Source organism: Antechinus flavipes, chromosome 2 (genome assembly GCF_016432865.1).
Source record: "Antechinus flavipes isolate AdamAnt ecotype Samford, QLD, Australia chromosome 2, AdamAnt_v2, whole genome shotgun sequence".
Taxonomy (NCBI): domain Eukaryota; kingdom Metazoa; phylum Chordata; class Mammalia; order Dasyuromorphia; family Dasyuridae; genus Antechinus; species Antechinus flavipes.
Window position 1 is genome coordinate 256,299,285 of NC_067399.1, and position 20,793 is coordinate 256,320,077.

The 20,793-nt window shown below is 40.1% G+C and overlaps 2 protein-coding genes across 6 annotated transcripts in view; one reads left to right on the forward strand and one right to left on the reverse strand.

The window, feature by feature from the left end:
• ARFRP1 (ADP ribosylation factor related protein 1) overlaps nucleotides 1-12,436 on the reverse strand; it is a 30,811-nt gene extending 18,375 nt beyond the window's left edge. For all 4 annotated transcript variants that reach the window (XM_051976796.1, XM_051976793.1, XM_051976795.1 and 1 more), the window contains exons 1-6: nucleotides 12,346-12,436; nucleotides 10,314-10,413; nucleotides 9,475-9,562; nucleotides 9,089-9,171; nucleotides 8,141-8,222; nucleotides 6,416-6,486 (exon numbers count right to left, since the gene is read on the reverse strand). In XM_051976796.1, the coding sequence (XP_051832756.1) occupies nucleotides 6,416-6,486; nucleotides 8,141-8,222; nucleotides 9,089-9,171; nucleotides 9,475-9,562; nucleotides 10,314-10,406 (417 nt within the window). In that variant the 5' untranslated portion in view covers nucleotides 10,407-10,413; nucleotides 12,346-12,436. The remainder of the gene's footprint in view (nucleotides 1-6,415; nucleotides 6,487-8,140; nucleotides 8,223-9,088; nucleotides 9,172-9,474; nucleotides 9,563-10,313; nucleotides 10,414-12,345) is intronic.
• A 263-nt stretch (nucleotides 12,437-12,699) lies between these two features.
• ZGPAT (zinc finger CCCH-type and G-patch domain containing) lies at nucleotides 12,700-20,703 on the forward strand. Of its 2 annotated transcripts, none has more exons than XM_051976779.1 (7): nucleotides 12,700-12,793; nucleotides 13,516-14,207; nucleotides 15,244-15,377; nucleotides 16,434-16,589; nucleotides 17,467-17,598; nucleotides 17,767-18,172; nucleotides 19,797-20,703. In XM_051976779.1, the coding sequence occupies exons 2-7, from the start codon at nucleotides 13,627-13,629 to the stop codon at nucleotides 19,933-19,935; spliced, it is 1,548 nt and encodes a 515-aa protein (XP_051832739.1). In that variant the 5' UTR covers nucleotides 12,700-12,793; nucleotides 13,516-13,626; the 3' UTR covers nucleotides 19,936-20,703. The 2 variants fall into 2 exon arrangements, with proteins under 2 accessions (XP_051832739.1, XP_051832740.1); XM_051976780.1 differs by lacking the exon at nucleotides 12,700-12,793 and adding an exon at nucleotides 13,076-13,174.
• Nucleotides 20,704-20,793: the final 90 nt, after the last annotated feature.

The following is a 20,793-nucleotide window of genomic DNA, read 5'->3' on the forward strand; positions in this document are numbered from 1 at the left end:
ACTATAAGAACAGCTTCTCTCATTTCAATCATCAACCAGCATGCCAACCATTTTCTAGCTGAGCCTCCCTTTATTTGGGGTGTTGAATGTCCCTCTTCATTCATAAGGTCCTGGTCCAAGGACCCTTTTTCTTCTTCAATAGGCAAAGGAAGAATTCTGGACTATAATTTGGGTTTATGTAAATATTTTGTAAACATCCAACTCTCCTCATGATACTCTGGAATAGGTTTTAAGAAAGGGAAAGTGTGGTAACTACAGCAAGTAATTCATAAAGGAATGTGACCAGTACAGTTGCTAGACTAGACCTCTCCAGCTGTCAATAACAACCCAATCTCACCCTCAGGGAATTTTGTGAGATCTGATGCTGGCAGATGTGAGGGAGCCAAAGGGAATAAACAAAGTCCGGTCAACTTCTGAAGGAAATAAAAAAGTGGTAGAAAGAGAAAGGGAGAATAGGTATCAACTGCAGAAGAAGAAAAAAAAAAAATCAAACCCTTCTATAAACCTTGCTCAGTTAGATTGATCAACACTCTCTTAAGGTTTGAGACCTCATGAATAAAAGGGGCCATTTAAAACCTACTTCTAGAACAAGCTTCTTCCAAGAAACTTCACTGCTTTACAGACTTTATCTCATTCTTATGCTGTCTCTAGGAGATAAGCCAGAGATAAATACTCTTTCAAAAATAAAGAAACCAAGGCAAAAATATTAAGGGAGTTGTGTAAAAAGGCCACAGTACAAGCCGAGCTACATGTAGACTCCAGGACTATTTTACAACCCCCTTTCAGTCTCTGATGTTTTTCCAATCTTGACAGAATCCAGATCAGTCCTGCTGCTGCCATTACTCCCTCCATCCCACCGTTCCCCACGCCCTACCTGTTTACAAGAAGCTATATTGGGAACTTATATAAAAAAGTAAGCAGCAGAATCTCAGACAGGAAGAGAGATACACGATAAGTATCTAACTAGCTCCATGTGAAGTTCATGGGACCCTCCAACATCAATTTACCTATCACCTCAAAAAACTTATGGGATTCTTCAAAGTTTTCCATCCTCCCTCCTCCAAAAGTGGTGAAATAAAGATGAAATAAGAAGACTCAGAAATATGTCTAAAATTTACTCTATGTAGTCAGGGCAAATAATAAAACATTTCAGTCATAAGAAATTATGTGACTGATAGGTACGTATAATATGACAATATCTCAAATATCCAATAAATGAGTTCCTAGCCATTACCTCTTTCCCAGCTTTCAGGAAGAATTCTGTAAAAGAACAGAAGGCCTAAGGCTAATCTCCTGTATTTAGGAAGGGACCAAAGCAGAAATTTCTGGGAGGATCATTTCTGGAAGGGGTTTCCTCTTATTTTCATGTAGTCATATACTTAACCACTTGGTTTTTCTTTTCCTTTTTAGAAATGTCATTCCTTCCTCTGGAAACACCTCTTCTTTATCATGATGAATTTAAGATACAGGGACAAAAAGGAACAAAACTGAAGGTCATTGTAGAGGCAGAAAGAGCAACTGAGAAAAAGCTATTCATCACTTAATATAACAAAGATGCTTGGAAGGCAGGTAACTGGAACAAAGCCCTGATCCAGGAGATACCCTTGCTGCCTCAGTCTGTTCCAAGGTTCACCAACATTGGCCTTTAGAAATTACACAGAGCTAAGCAGGCCTGGTTCAGTTGATGCTTACAGAGAAATGGAATTCCAGGAAGAAGCGAAGAAATAAAGATTGACCCTTACTCAGAAATGACCAATCTTCTAGCCAGCTCTCAGGAGATATATAAAATATACAGGCTAAGGAAAAAAAATATTCTTCTGATATTCTGTAATGCTATGGAATGTACTGTCTTCAGCATGGTTGCTATTCCCCAAGGCCCAACATTCAAACACAATGAATCATTGTTAACTAAAGACTAAAAATGAGACAAGAAACCACAGTCCAGTATTTATAAACAAAATTATCTTGGGAAAGCAGCTTTCTGGCCACCCTAACATCTACAGGGAAAATTCTTAGTGCATTTAAAAATCATTAGACAAGCAAATAGCCATCAACAATGAAGAATGAGCCAAGGGCCACCATTCATAATATCCCAACAATTGAAACACATGGCGTACATATTCCTGTTCCTTTCTGCTTGTGGGCAGGGGCTTACAAGAGGCATGAATAGCAGGGAAGAAAAAAGGAGGACAAGGAAAATAGAGATTTCAAAGGATGACAGATTTAGAATGGGGAAAGACCTCAGGGATCATTTGAGCTAGCCCTCTCCTTTTATAGATGAGAAAATTGAGGCCCAGAAGAATCAAGGGACTTTCTCATTTATACAAATAATAATTGGGTGTCTCTTGAACCCAGGTCTTCTGACCACTTATCTCATGGTCTTTCTATTGTACCTACAATAAACAATCTACAGTAAACTCAACCCCTTTAAACACCAATGGGCCCCAGATGTGGTTGGTGACAGGAAGAATGGGGGTAGAAACCTACCAGTCCCACTTCCTCCAGGGATTTAATTACTTAGGAGGCGAAGATAACTTTTCTTCTTCAGGTTCCCATTTTCTATACTTCCTTTATCACTTGGAGCTATGTTAAAGCTTAATGACCATTCAACATAAAACAGTATATATAAGGATAAAAGTATATATAAGGATACAGGTCCTTATAGATTATAATTTCCTTCACTAATTTCAGGCAAAAAATATTTTTCTATTTCCCTTAATCTGATTCAACCCCTTTCCTTTCAAATAGCTAGCTTTTGACCAACATAGTAAATCTACATTCTGAAAACCTTTTCAAGACCTTAAATCTATTCTTCTCCAGAACTTGTCTCAGAGGAATTGAGGTAGTTATTTTCTCCAGTCCTAGTCCATCTAAGAAATCATAATGGTATCCAGGAAAACAAAAATCACTTTAATCCCTTCCACACTAACAGAAAGATAAATCCCAGTAAAATAACTTCTAGAGAGTAGGATCATCTTTATGTGAAACAGCATCTTCTAGATAGTTGTTGGTGAATGTTCAAAGCCCAACTGTAAGGTAGAAATGCAGAATATAACAAGCCATTCTCCAACTAATAAATGGTCAAAGAACATGAACAATTTTCAGGAGAAGATATTAAAGTCATTTCTAATCATATGAAAAAATGTTCTATATCATTATTGATGACAGAAATGCAAATTAAGACAACTGAGGTGCCACAATACAATATTGGCTAAGATAACAGGAAAGATAAGAAGGAAAATTGGAACATTAATACATTGTTGGAGTTGGGAAGTGATCCAACCAATCTGGAGAGCCATTTGAAACTATGCCCAAAGGACTATAAAACTGTGCATACCCTTTTGTCCTGCAGTGTCTCTACTGGGCTTATATCCCAAAGAGATTATAAAAATGGGAAAAAAGACCCACATTTGTAAAAATGTTTGTGGCATCTCTTTTTGTAGTGGCAAAGCACTGAAACTGAGTGGATGCTCATCAGTTGGGGAATGGCTGAATAAATTATGATATATAAATATAATGGAATATTATTGTTCTATAAGAAATGATGAGTAGGCTGATTTCAGTAAGGCCTGGAGAGATTGACATGAAATGAAGCTAAGTGAAGTGAGTAGAACCAAGAGAAATGTACACAGGAACAAAATTATATATGAAGATCAACTGTGATAAACACAATGAAATGATTCAGGTCAATTTTAATAGATTGGTGATTTAGAGAGCCATCTGCATCCAGAGAGGACTATGGGAACTGAATGTTGATCACAACATAGTATTTTCACCTTTTTTGTTTTTGTTTGCTTGCTTTACTTTTCTTTCCTTTGTCTTTTTTTATGATTTTTCTTGTGCATCATGATAAATGTATAAATGTGTTTAGGCAGAATTGCATGTTTAACTTGTATTGGATTGCTTTCTGTCTAGGGGAGGGAGGGAAAAAAATTTGGAATACAAGGTTTTGCCAGGGTGAATGTTAAAAACTATCTTTGCGTGAATTTTATTTTATTTTATTTTTTAAATTTTATTAAAAATTTTTATTTTTCAAAACATATGCATGGACAATTCTTCAACATAAGTCCTTGCAAAATCTTGCGTTCCAATTCCCCCCACACCTTTCCTCATCCCCTCCCCTAGATGGCAAATAGTCCAATATACACTAAACATGGTAGAAATATATTAAATCCAATATATGCATACATATTTATACAATTTTCTTGCCACACTAGAAAAATATAATGAGAATCAAAATAAAATGCAAGCAAACAATAACAAAAAGAATAAAAATGCTATGTTATGAAGCACACTCAGTTCCTACAGTCCTCTCTCTGGGTGTAGATGGCTCTCTTCATCACTAAACAATTGGAACTGGTTTGCATCATCTCATTGTTGTAGAGAGCTACGTCCATCAGAATTGATCATTGTATAATCTTGTTGATCTCGTTTCTGCACCTTTCACTTAGCATCAGTTAATGTAAATCTCTCCAGGCCTCTCTGAAATCATTCTGTTGATTCTTTCTTTTCTTTTCTTTTTGCTGATGTTGGAATCCTTACAAAGTGTAAAGTCATTAAAGTTGATAGAGACAATAATTATCTAATTTCGCATGGTTCAGTATGATTGATTTGATCTTACAAGGAGATGTTATGGGCCAGAACTTGAAACAAGGTACTAAGTGGAACTGATAGAAACAATGCTTGTGTTCACACCTTTAGAGAGCTCATTTAAGCAAGAAGCTCTTAGGGCCACAGAGCACTCTGGGAGATACAGAAACCCACAATCCCACTCTCTTGGAGGAGGAGTCAACCTTTTACACCGAGCATAAAAAGAGCTTCAGTGAGCCAGTCAGAGTCAGTTCAGAAGAAGCCCACTCTAGGAGGTGCAGCTTCCTAGATTCATGCATCCTATCTCACACCACTGTGGTGGCTGGCCTTCTGCACTTCCCCTACTGAGACCAAGGCTGGTCTGAAAGGCTCTCCAGAAAGTTGTCCAGCCCCAGGCAAGGAGACAAGACTCGGAAAGAGATAAGAAATAAATGCTTGGATTTTATCAGCTGGCTGTATTTGAGGTGATTATTACTCGGAACCAAAACTAAGGCTGCCTCCAAAAAACCTCCCCAAGAAACCTACTCTCATAGAGAAACACCTTATATTATAAAAAAGAACACCACAGCTGAAGCAATTGGGGTTAAGTAACTTGCCCAGGTTCACATAGCTAGGAAGTGTTAAGTGTCGGAGACCAGATTTGAACTCAGATCCTCTTGACTTCAGAGCTGGTGCTCTATCCACTGCAACACCTAGCTGCCCCCATGCTGATCATTTCTTAGAGAACAATAATATTCCATAACATTCATACATCATAACTTATTCAGCCATTCTCCAATTGATGGGCATCCAGTCAGTTTCCAGTTTCTTGCCACTATGAAAAGAGCTGCCTCAAACATTTTTGCACATATGGGTCCCTTTCCCTCCTTTAAGATCTCTTTGGGAAAGAATTCCAGTAGAAACACTGCTGGATTAAAGGGTAAGCATATTTTGATAACTCTTTGGGCATAGTTCCAAATTCTTTGCATGTATTTTAAACAACAAAATATTATTTTTTTTATTATAAGAAAAAAAAAGGAATAGAGAATGTAAATTAGTCCAGTGGAATAGAGGATGTGATGGCATGAAAGAAGAATGGGACTTATACATATTACTAAGCATGACTATCCTTTTTCTGAACAGTCTTGTGATGTCAATCTGCCTCCCTCCAGTGGGCAGAAGATAGTCCTACATCTAAGTAGAAGTCAGAGAGGACAGATAAGACAGATTCCCTGAAGCAAATACACCAACTAAGTTCAGACCATCAACTGGAAGTTCTGCAGTTTCAAGTATATATCTTCCAGATCCTCAGATGAAATGAAAAAAGAAAAGATGAAGACAACAATACAGGGATGAAGTAATGATTAAGAAACTGATTTCTGGAGTCCAGAGGGAAGAGTCTTAAAAGACCTTTTTTTTTTCTTAACCAAAGGAAAGCAGTTGGTTGGAGAGTCAAAACTAGTTATAGATTCGTGGTCCTTAGGAATATTATTTTGATAACAATACTAGGTAGCAGAGGAAGAAAAGAACTACACGGTCCAAAGGCTTGGAAGACACACTATCAGAGAAAAGGGCTTTAGACTAAAGAGGTAAGTAAAACAGGCGAGGGCTGGTAGGAGTTGAGAATGTCACACCAAAAGTCCCAGATACAGACTACCATAGATATATTTCCTTGAATCCTGAGAATAGTATGTACTTACAACTCAAACTAAAATAGATACTATCTATGCCAAACCGTAAGACAAAAGATTCCCACTTCTGTTTGCCTGTAGAGTTCACAGAAGTCTTAAGTTTAATTTCATCAAAGAAATCAATCTAGGACTGATTAAAGAGCCAGCGATCTCACCTCTACATCCTGTTTATTGGCCAGGACCAAGATAGGGACCCCCTCCAAGGCTTCACTGGTGATCATTTTCTCTGGAAGAAAGAAAAATGATAAGTGATGAGTTAATCCTGGTGTGGAGGCATTAAACTCTGACAGGAATTTTATTTTCAAGACCTTAGATAAGCAAAATTAGTTCTTTACATGGTAGAGTGTCCAAATGAGAGGTCTCCACTTCATGCCTTCATCTTTTCACAACCCACTGTCTTGTTAACTTCCCAATATGGCTTCCATCCCCATTAACCTATGAAAGAGCTCTTTTAAGGATCATCAGTGACTACCTAATCATCACAGGCAGTGGATTTTTCCATACCATCCCATTCTCTTTAACATATCTGCAATACTATTGAAATTTCCTTCCAGAAACTGTTCCCTCATCTTCTGTGGGTTCTTCTATGACTCTGATTTATTCTTTGCTGTCTTTTCCTACTTCCAATCCCCTCAACATTGTTATTCCCCAATATTTTGTTCCTGGTGCTCTTCTCTCTTCAGTGTTCTCCAAAAGTTCTTGTGTATCATCACCTCCATGCAGAATATTTTCAAATACGTGTGTCTAGTCTAAACCAAATAGCATCAACCTATCATTTGCATCTACTTGCCAGAAATTTCTACTTGTGTATCCTGGTTGGCATTTCAAATAAATATGTTTACGTCTATACTCACTTGCCCTACTTCTCCCATTAAAAGTAGACCTTCTTTCTTATTTACTACCCTTACTTTATTACTACTATATTTGATTTCCTATTGAGTCACTATCTCCCAGTCACCCAAAATCAAAATCTTAGAATCATATTTGAAGATTCTCTCTCTCTTATGCCCCACATCCAATCAGATGCTAAGGTCTCTCAAATTTTCCTTTAAAACACTTCTCAAATCCATTCCTTCTATTCCTGCAGCTGCTACTATCGCTCAAGCCCTTATTATAACAATTATAACAGCCTATTTGCCAACAGTTTCTCTCTATCCAAATATATGCTACAATGAAAAAAAAAACTACCAATTTTTGAATCAGAAAACTTGAGGTTATGTCTCATCATTTCAGCTGGGAAAGCCTAAGTAAATCAATTCACATTTCTGAACTTCATGGACACTTGCATCTGTTTCTTCATGGATATTTACACTACATACTCCAAAGGAATATGTCAAGAAAAATACTTTGCAGACCTTTAAGCACTATGTAAATGTCAATTCTTCTTGGAGAACTACTCTGATATCATTCCCTGGATCCAAACTCCTCAGGATAATATTCATGTTCCTTCACAATCTGGCCTCTGAGATCTTATTTCCCACTTCCTCCCTCACACAAATTTCATGTTCCAGCCAAATCAGATTGCTCACTTCTTCCCCAATCTGATTTGTATATATATTTTTCTCATATGTTTCTTACAGTGTAGAATGGCCTTCTTCTCATTGCCATTTATAGAAATTTTACCCATTTTCTTGAGGCCTATTTCAAATGCCACTTATCCAGTGGAGTCTTCTGTGATTATCCCTCCTTCATTTAGCACTCTGCATGCATTACTAATACAGTAACTATATAATGCTTTGCATGTAGCTACTTGGGTTCATGTCCTGTCTCCCTTACTAAATTCTACTTTATCTAGCACAGAAATCATGTCTCATTTATCTTTGTATTTCCCGTGCCAAGTCTGGCAGACTTAAGACACTTCAGTAAAAACCATAACTCACCAAATGCTCTTTTGGTTTCTGAAAGTCGCTCCTCATCAGTAGAATCTATGACATAGATGACTCCATGAGACTCAGCATAGTACTAGAAAAATAGCAGAAGGGTTAGTGTCCAGAATCATGCTTCAGTATGTTCAGAGATCAAAGACAGAAAGAGAAATAGAAAAGTGTTGGCAAAGGGTCTGGTATAAACAGGATTTTCTAAATTATTATGATTATCAGTTTTGCTCATTCTCAAGTGGATATATAGTTCAGGGCATAAGAGAGTGGATGACAGGCAAATCTCCAGGTTGGAAATTCTTTTACTAGCCTAAAAAATTTAATTCAAAAGGCTTCTCATACATTATTTTATTCTATCCCTTATATACTACTGGATAGAAGTCCTAAGACACAGAAGTCAATGCTGAATGATTTGAAATGGGCCTTAGTTTTGGCTAACAAAATAATGAGAATCTCAACTGAATCCTTCCTCTGCATTAATAGTTTTGGTTGAGGATGCCAGAAAAATGTTTTATCAGCCCAAGATAAAGCTTCTTTTCTAGCAATGTAATTATTATTGCAAGTAGAATATACATTTTTGACAGGACAGTCAGATTATGGGGTACACTCAGACTAATATCAGAGCCAGAACCTGCTACTACTAGATATAGGCTGGAAATTGGTATCTGAAAACTCTAGCTTCTAATCACATGGACCAAAAAAATTATGTCTGAGTAGGTAAATTTCTAAGAGTTACTCGTAAAGCTACTTCCTATGATTAGTCAAAAATATTCATATTATAGATCAAAAACAGTAAAATTACTAGAGGGCTATCCCAATAGTTCACCTAGCTTAATATCTGGCTTATGATGAGGCTACTCAAGGCCATAAAATTTCTCAGAATTTTGTGGAATTTTAAGCTTAAGCATAAGGTGATGGGATGGGAGGGGTGAGAGAAAGTTTCTTTCTTACCTTGTCCCACAGAGATTGCAATTCTTCTTGCCCTCCCAAATCCCAGAACATAAGGCGAGCTTTGCCTACATCTATAGTACCAACTTTAAGGAAAGAAAAAAAAGGGGAAGAAAGATAAATTAAAGGTTAGATACAAGATCCCAGTCACATAAATTTCATTTTTCTCAGTCTCTCATCTGGAATGAAGAAAAATAGTCACACTACTCTACAGAGTTGCAATCACTGAGATAAGGAAAGTACTTAGTTCTCAGAAATTCAACTGGCTTTACCACATAAGAAGATTAATGAATAACCTATTACCTGTCTCACTCACCTTGGTCATCATAAGGTATTGTCATACTATATTTATTTGCTTTCCTGATTCTTAACCAAAAAGACCCACTTACTATTCAGGCCCACTGTAGTAGTGATTTTGGATAAACTCATTCCTTTGTAGTTTCTGTTAAATCTGGTTTTCGTTTGCTCCAAGAAAGTCTAGGTAGATAGAAAAACAAACATGAATGCAAATTTAAAATTGTTCAAAATGGAATAGGCTACCTCAGGGAGTATGAAATTTTTTTTTTTTTTTTTAGATTGATAAAAGAGGTTTACTATTGGGTAAGCAAAGTTAAAGTATAGGTGAAGATAGAGATAAAGAGGGCACTGGACAGAGGGTCCAGTGGACAGAGGGTCCTCACATGGTAGCCATGTTTGGAATCTCTGCCAGTATGAAATTTTTAAGTGAAGCGTGAATGACACTTGTTAGGGATTTTGTTGATGGAGATTCACGATTTCAGAAAAGGCCTAGATAAGCTGAGCTCATTTTCAGCTTCAAAATTGTTAGTTCTTACAATGCTGGAGTATGCATTAACCAACTCCCACCAATTATGACAGCTATATTATTACTACAACAAAAGTTTGATTTATTGTTTTGTTGATTAAGCCTAGGCTCAAGACTAAACATAAGTTTGTTGTATGAACAATTTTTTCCCTTAAAAGCCAGATGTTAAACAATTACTAGCACATCTCAGTTATAAGATCTTATCTCTGAAAAACAGACCAAAGGATTCCTCCTTTCCTTGTGTAAAATCTTCCTCTCTTATAATCACTTACAATAACTTTCTTCTGGACCTACAATTAAACTATCATATAATCAGCTAATGTTTTACTGAATGAAAAAAAAAGGAATGTCCCAAAATAAATTTTATGAATAGGAATTGAGATGACCAGAAAAGAAACAACCTACTGTTTTTCCTGCATTGTCCAGGCCTAAGATCAGAATGCAATATTCATCTCTCCGAAACATGTATTTATACAGCCCTGATAGGAGTGTATACATCCTGTTCCTATAAAGAAAAAAAAAAGAAATCACTGGGAAATACTTTATTTGTGGCTTTGGTCCTTACAGTATCTTCTTTGCTTCCTTCAATATAACTATAATAACATTAACAACAACAGATAAAACAAACGAGTCAAAATGACTTTGATTTGGTTTTTTTTGCTGTATAATCTTGGGAAATTCAACCTCTTCTTGGTCAGTTTCCTCATTTGCAAAATGAGTATTATTTTAGAGATTTATTTACTATCTAGAAATGTTGTAAAGATTAGATTCTAATGGAAAAACTTTAAACTCTTGGAAAAGATCAGAGACAATGTTATAACACAACAAGACATTGCTCTTTCCATAACTGGAAAAGTTTCCCCAAAGACAATGGAGGTATCCAGGTAACTTTTTACTTTATTTTTTTACACAAGGCTAAATGGACCTTTAACTTCTCCCAACATAAGGACCTACAGCTGAAAATATCTAGGGACAAAAGTTGTACAGTATACCAACCCTTAAACAGAAACTTATCTCTTTTTCTTAAACTACTATATTTCAGAGATATTGAGCTTTTAATAATTTTTAAAGGGTTATGGGAAATAAATTTGGGGGCTCATAAATTCCCAAAACTTGTATTCCATGGGCAAACTCGGACCTTCACCACAGCCAACAAGAACAAGAATAATCTTTTACCAAGGGAATAATAATCTTCATTACTGCTGACTACCAGGCTCTCTTTATGAGAGGATAATATAGACTCACTAGTTCTGAGGTTATAATAGCTACTAAAATGAAAGTGGGGTTGAGGGCAGAGAACTTTATGGCTCAAAAAAAAAAAAAAAAAAGGAAAACATAATAACTGAGAAATGGCTGAATAAGTAAGAGTATATGATTGTGATGGAACATTATTGTACTAAAAGAAATAAGGGAATGATTTCAGAAAAACTAAGACTTCATATGAACTGATGTAAAGTGATGTGAGCAAGAACCAGGAGAACAATGTACACAATAACACTTAATATTGAGGCAACTGGTTGGCAGGAGACAGAGGGTTGGGTTGGGAAGACCTGAGTTCAAATTCATCCTCAGAGGCTTACTGTGACCTTAGGCAAGTCATTTAACCCCTTTTCCCTCAGGTCCTTCAGCTGAAAAATGAGCTAGATCAGGAAATGGCACTCCACTCCCTTATTTGATAAGAAGACTCCAAATGGGATGAAGAGTTAGACTCGACTGAAAAGACTGAACAACAAATATTGGAATATTATAATAACAATCAACTGTGAAAGACAGCTATTCGGATCAATACAATGATTCAAGATAATTTCAAAGGATTCGTGATAAAAGATGCTAAACATCTCCTGAGAGAACTGATGAACTGAGTGAAAACTGAAACATAGTTTTTTCGCTTTATCTTTCTTTCCTTTGGGGGTGGGGGTGGGGCACAAAGGAGGGGAAAAGGAAAGAGGCAAAGCAATTTCCAATGGAGAGCAAAGCCCTACTGGCTCAAAAGTGAGGCAGAAAGTGATGTATTCCCATTACATCAGATGGAGAAATGTATTCGGAAGACGGGATAGTGTATTCCCACAATCTCTAAAATGGGGTCGCAGGATCAGAAGTAGCGTGGAAGAGCAAGATAAACCCACAGACTCGAGAGTCGGAGGAAGGGACAATGTAGACGAGTAGAGGAAGGGAGCCCGAAGCGTCACCTAGGAACTAGGTCCAGAGGCCTAGTTGCGGCCTGTGCCAAAAAGGAAGAGACGTGCCTGAACTTGAGAGTGACCCATGGGCTTCCTCTTCGTCTCCAGGAAGAGGCCGGTTCCGGCCAAAGGGCCCTCCCCACAGAAGAACCTCTTTGGTCCGGCCTCAAACTCCTAAGTCAGCGGCTCGGGGACTTCCACAACCAACGTGGAGCCCGTGAGGAAGCAACAAGGGTTATGGGCTGAGGGGCTCCTACCTGCGGCCTAGCGCCTCAGAGACAAGAGTCGGAGCTACTGCTACTACAGGTACTAAGGCCGGACGAGACCCTACAGGGCCACCACCTCTACTGCCAGCGAAAATCGACCTTTCTCAATGACCCTGGCGCTATGACTTCTGGGATGTAGAGTCCGCACCGACCTCCTGGAGGAAGGAGAGGCTTTTTTGGAAACTACCAATCCCAGAAGGCATCAAAGACCGCGGGCGGTAGACTTGTCAGCCCCAACCACGCTTGCACTTCCGGCGGATAGCAGAAGCTGAGGAGGGAGTTCCGGTGGGTTCGTGGCGACCCAGTGAAGGAATCAAGGAGCTGTTGGCGGTCTCTCTAGCCAGAATTGCGGCATCTATGGTTGGCCTGCCCGAGCGGCGGTTTTATGGCGGCCGTGAAGGTGGCGGTGGCGGTGGCGGCTGCTTCCCAGGCCTGAGGGGTGAGCGGCTGAAGAGACGTGGAATTTGCGGGAGTAGGGCCCGAAAAAGCGGGCAGGGAGGACGGGGCTCGGGAGCAGGTCTAGATTTGAAGAAATAATCTCCCCGGAGGGTCTATGGGCGAGGTCTCTGCGGAAGACGCCCAAGGGCTAGGCCTCACCTCCCATCCCCCACCGCCCTGCTCCCTCCGCCGCCCCTTCCTCCTCCCCCTTCCTTTCCTCTCTTCCCGTCTTCGTTTTCATCTCTCATCCTCCACCTCCTCCACTCTTCTTCCACTCCTCCACCTCGTTCTCTTCTTACTCCTCTTCTCTGCCCTTAGGAGCTTACATTGTACTGGTGGGAAATAAGATCTAGGCAGCTAAATCAGTACACAATTATACAAGGTAAATAATTCTTCTTCCCCCTTCCCCCCCATCCTTCTCTCCTCCTCCCTTCCCTCGGCCTCAGCCAATCCCTTCTCCTCCCTTGTGGCCTATGCCTCTTCCTCCTCCCACCAGTTTTTTCCGCCCTATCTTCCTTTCCGACCCAAGGAAATGACAACTTTCAGTTTAGGAACCTTAATTTAAAGGAAGGCACCGTTCCTGCCTTCCTTAGTAGCTGTCCGTTGACAAAGAGAAATGACACTCCCCCCAGCCTGAGAGAGGGAGACGGGCACACGAACACGGGGGACTTCTAACGCTTTAATTACGCTTCTGTTTGAAACGACCTTATTTCTTCTCTTCAGCTCGTGATTCCTAAAGGTTGTTGTGGAGCAGTTGCCTCCTAAACCAGCATCTTAGAGGATGTAGGGATACTTAAGTAAATCATCAGAAGAGCTACAGACTGCCTCTGAAGGATGGATGAAAATAGTGTGGAAGCTTCCATCCAGACCTATCATGTCCAGCTGCAGCAAGTGGAGCTGGCCTTGGGGACCGGCTTGGACCCTACTGAAAAGGCTGACTTGCTTCAGCTCCAGGCGGACTTAAAGCAGCTGATCGAGCTGACTGAGTCCAGTCTTGTATCCATCAAGAAGAGCAAGCTCCTGGCCACACTGGACCCAAGCCTTGGCCTGATTGAGAGTGCAGTTAGGGATGAAGCTGAGTATTTGGCTTTCCAGAATGCCATTAGTGAAGTGACAGGAGCTTCTGAGGTTCAAGGTGCTGAAACAGCAACCTCTCCTGGAAGAGGAGAAACTGAGCCTGACAAATCTGGACATGAAGAGGAAGAAGAGGAAGAGTTGAGTGGGATGAAAGTGAATGCTCCCTACTATAGTTCATGGGGCACTCTGGAATACCACAATGCTATGATTGTGGGGACAGAGCAAACAGAGGATGGCACAGCAGGAGTCCGTGTGCTCTATCTCTACCCGACTCACAAGTCCCTAAAACCCTGTCCCTTCTTCTTGGAGGGAAAATGTCGATTCAAAGAGAACTGCAGGTAATTTTTTCTCCCATACTATTCTACCCTTACAGGTACCAGGACCACAGCCTCAGCTTGGAATGGTGGGGAGTGATTGGTTTAGGTTTAAATCATTTCCCATGCTGCCAAGAGGTGCCAGGTAATTGAGGCACTCTCAGTATTGTTTTCTTACCCTCGTTAGCACAATATAGGCCATGGCAGTATTTAGAAATTAGGGTTTGGGGTTTCTTTGGTGGAGGGGGTACATTTTGGGAGGAGGGTTCTTGGACCAGAGTTTGATCCTAGGCACATCCCCTTCTCCACTCCTCGGTTTACTCCTCTGTTAAATAGGACTATACTTCTTTGAGTGCTTTGAGTTCTCCTGTATCGCACATGTGTGAAGCAACCTTGCAAATGCTGTAGCTACTCACCCACAGTGAGTACCCTTTGTGTCCACTGAGATGCAGTGGTGGGGTTTTACTCCCAGTGCCTTGGGGAGGGATAGGGATGGGGTGGAATAAGGATACTTAAGGGTATTTGGTTTTGTTCTTGTTTGCAAGGTTTATGGAGAGACATAATTCTTTGTTGGCCTTAGGCTGGCATGTGGGGCTCTTCTTCCTTGACTCTACATACCCTTTTTTATTCAAAAGAATTCAGCCCAAATAAATGAACAGTACTATAAAAAAAATGATAAAATATATAATCCAAGATCCTCACACTTGAATTGGTGTGGAATCAGCTGTGTGAGCTTTCTTTAACTGTGTACATTGGCAACTTGGGACCTAACTGATTGTCATAAAGGAACTGTGGATAAGCCACTGAGCTGATAATCCGCTCCCAAAGAGTTGAAAGTTTCCTGTAAACATCTGTTCCACCAAAAATAGTAAAAATAAAACAGTCCACAAGCTCCCTATTATTTTTGAATGGAATACCTCTTTTTTTTTTGGCATTTATCTGATTCTCTGCATTTGAGTGCAAGTTCTGACAGGTACTGGATTTGCTTCTTCTTGGTACCTGATGTTAGTACCATTTATGGATGGGAATATTTGACTTGTGCTTAACCTAATCCCTACAGGTTCTCCCATGGGCAAGTAGTTGCTGTAGATGAGCTTCGCCCCTTCCAGGAGCCAGACCTGAGTGCTCTGCACACAGGTTCAGCCTGTCTGGCGAAGTATGATGATGGAATTTGGTATCCAGCCCGGATCACAGGTGAGCTATTAGGTCAGGGGAGGACTAAGGCTTTCTTTAACCAGTTTCCCTTGAAATGATTGTCTCCTCACTATGATTTTGAGAGCTGAATTTTATTTCAGTTTTTTTCCCCCCAAGATATAGATAAATTGGTCACTTGTTAAAATTTAATATCTTTATTTTTATCATGTGTTAGATACTAAGATTGCTTCTGTAATAATATTTAATGAAGACAGTTATTGAAAAACTCTTTGAATATGACAGTAAAACACTGGCAGTAAAAAAGGATTATAGCTGGTTCTTTAGTGCTATCAAATAAAACACTTCTAAGAGAAGTAAGAGAAGTTTCCCCAAATATCTGTCAAAGTTTAACCTATATTCAACTATTGAGTTTAACAGTATTTATTAAATTTATGATGTTGCAGGAGCTTAGAGTCTACTAGATGTAAATAAGACATTTGTAGATGTCAGTACAAAATACGTATAATATAAAGCAGTTTTCATCGTAGAGGAGAGCACTAACAACATAAGGTATCAGGAAGTAGCACTTGAGTTAAGCCTTGAATTGAAAGGAGTAAACTATTCTAAGAGGCAGAGGTGAACAAGGAGGGTGTCCCAGGAATAAGACAGCCTATGCAAAGATACAGAGGTTAGAATTGAAATGTCATGCACAGCAAGCAGCAAGTATGTTAACTTGATTGTATGTGGAATAGGTGAAAATCAGTCTGGAAAAATAAATTGAAGTCAGATCTTGGAAGTGCTTTAAATGTCAAACAGAATAACGTGTTTTACACTACAACTGTTAGAAAGCCACAAAACTTCTTGACCAGAAGTGTCTTGTAGTCAGACACATGGGAAATATTGGGAATAAGATATTAGACTTTGGGTAAAAACTCTAAGATTATCATGCTCAACTAAATACATAACATTTTATAATATTGGGCAGTAAGTAGTCTTATGTTTCTTGCCTCCATTTCCTCATCTGTGACATTTTATTTTCCACCTTTTGTTTTTGTTTTCTCATCCTTTTTGTTTCACATGATCATGAAGTTAATTGGTCTTTTCTTCCTCACACAGATGTGGACAGTGGCTACTACACAGTCAAGTTTGACTCACTGCTTCTCAAAGAGACTGTGGTGGAGGGAGATGGTATTATGCCTCCCCTCCGAAGTGAAGACAGTACACTTTCAGAATCTGATGGAGATGATGTGGATGATTCCAGCTATGCCAAAGGTACTGAGATGGCTCTGCATTACTCATGTTGAGTAATGGAGCACTAATATCCTTGCCTTCCAATTCAGGCTATAGGAAATGTAGAATTCTCTGTTCACATGAAGACTGTGGAAAGGTAGGGGCTAAGTCCCTATTGGTCTTTCTTCAGTTAGAAAGTATTTTGTTCTATCCCAGTCTTCTTGGGATTCTTTGGTAGCTCATATTTCTATAGTGCCTCAGTATTTGCAGAGTGTTTCCTCATAGCAATCCTGCAAGTATGATGGGGGGAAATGTTGTTACCTTCATTTGACAAATGAAAATGAAGTTCAGAGAGGCCAGGATCCTTGCCCCCATTCACACAACTAGTACATGGTGGACCCAAGTTTTTAAATGTTCATTCCATTGCAATCAGTTGCTACAACTCCAAACCTCTCTGGAGTTTGTGTTGGGTAATTGGTGCTAGTCTGTAGAGCAGACAAATATGAAAGGGTAGAAGTTAATAGTATTATTGTTGATGAGGAAGAGAAAAGGAGAAAGAGGTAATACTTACATATCGTTCTCTAGGGAAAAGCCCTATAGTAGGGTTCTCCATATATAATCTGTCTAGGATCTTAATCTGTACTTACTAGACTCATCTGTAAGGAGAATTGCAACTACCATGAAATGCTTCTTTTTCCTTCTTGAAATCAGCTTATATCCATTTGGCAGAAGAGGATACTGGAATGTTAACTTATGAATTCAGATTGCGTCAGGAGGAATCCTTTGCTGCATGGTCACTTCCTTAATTGCAAAGTAGTGTTTGTCTTGTTTTTATTAGTCTAGTAGCTCTATGAGAACAGGGGCTGTCTGCTTTTTACTTTAAGCAATTTTAGAGCGACCACCTCTGTTTTTCTTGTAGTTATGGAGTCAGAAACCTTGGAAAAAGGGGCTTGGGGCCCTGCTTGCAGCTCCTCGTTTGCTGGCTGGGAGGCACATACCCGTGGTATTGGTTCCAAACTTCTTGCTCAGATGGGCTATGAGTTCGGCAAAGGTAATTCCTTTTAGCCTTGGAGGCATGTCTTCAACCCAACACAGTCTTCATATTTATGTTGAAGAATAGCATTATTTTGTTAGCATTGACTCCAGCTATGTAGTTCTGTAATTCCATATGGAAGGATAACATTTCTCTTTTACTCCCAACCCTCATTTGTCATCTTAGGTCTTGGAAAGAATGCTGAGGGCCGGGTTGAGCCCATCCATGCAGTGGTGCTTCCAAAGGGGAAGTCTTTAGATCAGTGTGCTGAAATTCTTCAGAAAAGAACAAGTGGCAAGCCAAACCTTGGCAAGCCACGGAAAAGCCAGGCTAAGGGGAATGGAGTCAAGGGACGCCCACCCCAGCGCAATGTGTTTGACTTCCTAAATGAAAAACTCCAAGGCAAGGTTGCTAGGGTCCAAGAGGAAGGGAAGGTCCAATCCCTTAAGAGGAGTAGCAAGGAGCTCTACCATGCCAGCAAGAGTACCAAGCGATCCTTAAGTGTACAGCTCTTCCAGATCTTGGAGAAGGTGGAGCAAACTCAGAGGGATATCCGAAGCATACAGGAAGCCTTGGCCCGGAACATTGGCCGGTATGATATGGGGTCTTCTTGGAGAGGGACGATCCTGGGGAAAGACTGGATATCAGATGGGGGTTACCAAGAAAGGGTTCAAGCCAAATCAACAAGTATTTAAGTGCTATATGCCAGTCATTGTTTTATTTTTTATTTTTTTTAGCGGAGAAATAGATAAAAATATATTTTTTAAATTTTATAATAACTTTACATTGACAGAATCCATGCCAGGGTAATTTTTTTTTACAACATTATCCCTTGCACTCGCTTCTGTTCCGATTTTTCCCCTCCCTTGCTCCACCCCCTCCCCTAGATGGCAAGCAGTCCTATATATGTTAGATATGTTGCAGTATATCCTAGATACAATATATGTTTGCAGAACCGAACAGTTCTCTTCTTGCACAGGGAGAATTGGATTCAGAAGGTAAAAATAACCCTAGAAGAAAAACAAAAATGCAAATAGTTAACAGTTGTTTCCCAGTGTTCTTTCTTTAGGTGTAGCTGCTTCTGTCCATCATTTATCAATTGAAACTCAGTTAGGTCTTTTTGTCAAAGAAATCCACTTCCATCAGAATACATCCTCATATAGTATCGTTGTCAAAGTGTATAATGATCTCCTGGTTTTGCTCGTTTCACTTAGCATCAGTTCATGTAAGTCTCGCCAGTCCTCTCTGTATTCATCCTGCTGGTCATTTCTTACAGAACAATAATAGTCCATAACATTCATACACCACAATTTACTCAACCATTCTCCAATTGATGGGCATCCATTCAATTTCCAGTTTCTAGCCACTACAAACAGGGCTGCCACAAACATTTTGGCACATACAGGTCCCTTTCCCTTCTTTAATATCTCTTTGAGGTATAAGCCCAATAGAAACACTGCTGGATCAAAGGGTATGCACAGTTTGATAACTTTTTGGGCATAATTCCAGATTGCTCTCCAGAATGGTTGGATTCATTCGCAACTCCACCAACAATGCATCAGTGTCCCAGTTTTCCCGCCTCCCCTCCAACATTCATCATTATTTTTTCCTGTCATGTTAGCCAGTCTGACAGGTGTGTAGTGGTATCAGAGTTGTCTTAATTTGCATTTCTCTGATCGGTAGTGACTTGAAACACTCTTTCATATGAGTGGTAATAGTTTCAATTTCATCATCTGAAAATTGTCTGTTCATATCCTTTGCCAGTCATTGTTTTAACACAACTTTTTATCTCAGTTTAAAGATAAGAGATTAGCCTTGAGCTCTCCCAACCAGGCTATGACTATATGAGAAGTACTTGGCTTCAGAGAGGGAATATCTGGGCATAGAGTACTGTTAGGTCAGTTTGCCAGCTTTGAGATATTTCTTGAGTTCCCCCAAAGGGGACTTAGTCACTCTAAAATTGCTTAAAGTAAAAAGCAGATAGCCCCTGCCCTCATGGAGCTGCTAGTCTAATAAAAACAAGACAAACACTACTTTGCAATCACTATCAAATGATGGAAAATCACTGTCAAATCACTATCAAATCATATACATATACATATACATACATATATATATGGATATAGCAGAAGCTATAGAGAATCTAATTTGGGAAGGTTTCCTTGATGGGAAAGCTGAAGCTAGTCCCGAGGGTAACTCTTATGGTTTCTTTCTAGGCATAGCGTGGCCACAGCCCAGCTGGAGGAGAAGTTGGCTGGAGCCCAGAAAGAGCTGAAGAATCTTCGGGCCCAGGAGGCTGGTTTGCAGCGAGAACAGAAGACTGCTGAAACACACAAGAAAATGACAGAGTTTTAGTGCTGAAGCTGGAGTTCCCTCTTGGCTCCTGAGTTCATCCTTCCTCTTTTCTCTTTACCCCCACCCCCATCCACTTCCCTGAAGTGGGTGTGGCCCAGGCCAGAAAACCCAATTCCCTCCATTCTCCTCCTCTACTCCTAGGCACCTGGTACTTGAGAGGGCAGGCCCCACTAGGAATCCCTGTGCCATCCTTAGTGAGCTCTGCTTCAATCTCTCTGACTGGAGACCCCTTCTTTGGGGCCACAGTTATGGATAAGGGATGGGGATTTAGTCCTAGCTGGAGGCTCCCAAGGAATGGGCTGGCTAAAGCGATAGTTTCTGCCTCCTAAGCAACCAGACTTGGGGAACTAAATTGTATCTGCATTAGAGAGATCCAGGAAATGATATCTTTTCCCACATTCCCCCAGAGCCAGACTCCCTGACAGACTCACCCATCAGCTACTTTGTGCCCTCCACTCTATAGAAGGGTGTAGCCTGAGACTGGTTAGGAAGGTCAGGTGTCACTTCTCCCCCTCCCAAAACACACTGAGAGCAGATGGAACCAGAGAGGAGGCCCAGAGGAGCAGGGTCTGCTTTGCTTTGCTGGTGACCTCAGGCCTGTCCTAACACAGACCATGCTGTGCTGATGGCATTTTGACTCGGGGCAGCCTTTTCTTGGGACGGGGGAATACTTTTCTCGACACTTGTTTTCCAGTTTGTTCTGCCACAAGGCCTTAGGAAGGAGTTTTTCTTAAACAAAATGATTAAAGTGACGTTGTTGCTGTGTCATTAAGTGGAAAGTCTCTGGTGGAGGGTCAAGATCATAACTAATGAAGTGGCTCCTTGGGAACATAAGGTTATAGCACTTGGAAAGCTATA

Excerpts from the sequence above, each read along its gene's own strand:
- ZGPAT (XM_051976779.1), top strand. The coding sequence starts at position 13,627 with ATGGATGAAAATAGTGTGGAAGCTTCCATCCAGACCTATCATGTCCAG. Across the intron at positions 16,590-17,466 it reads TGATTCCAGCTATGCCAAAG|TTATGGAGTCAGAAACCTTG; the intron begins GTACTGAGATGG and ends TTTTTCTTGTAG. Across the intron at positions 18,173-19,796 it reads TTGGCCCGGAACATTGGCCG|GCATAGCGTGGCCACAGCCC; the intron begins GTATGATATGGG and ends GTTTCTTTCTAG.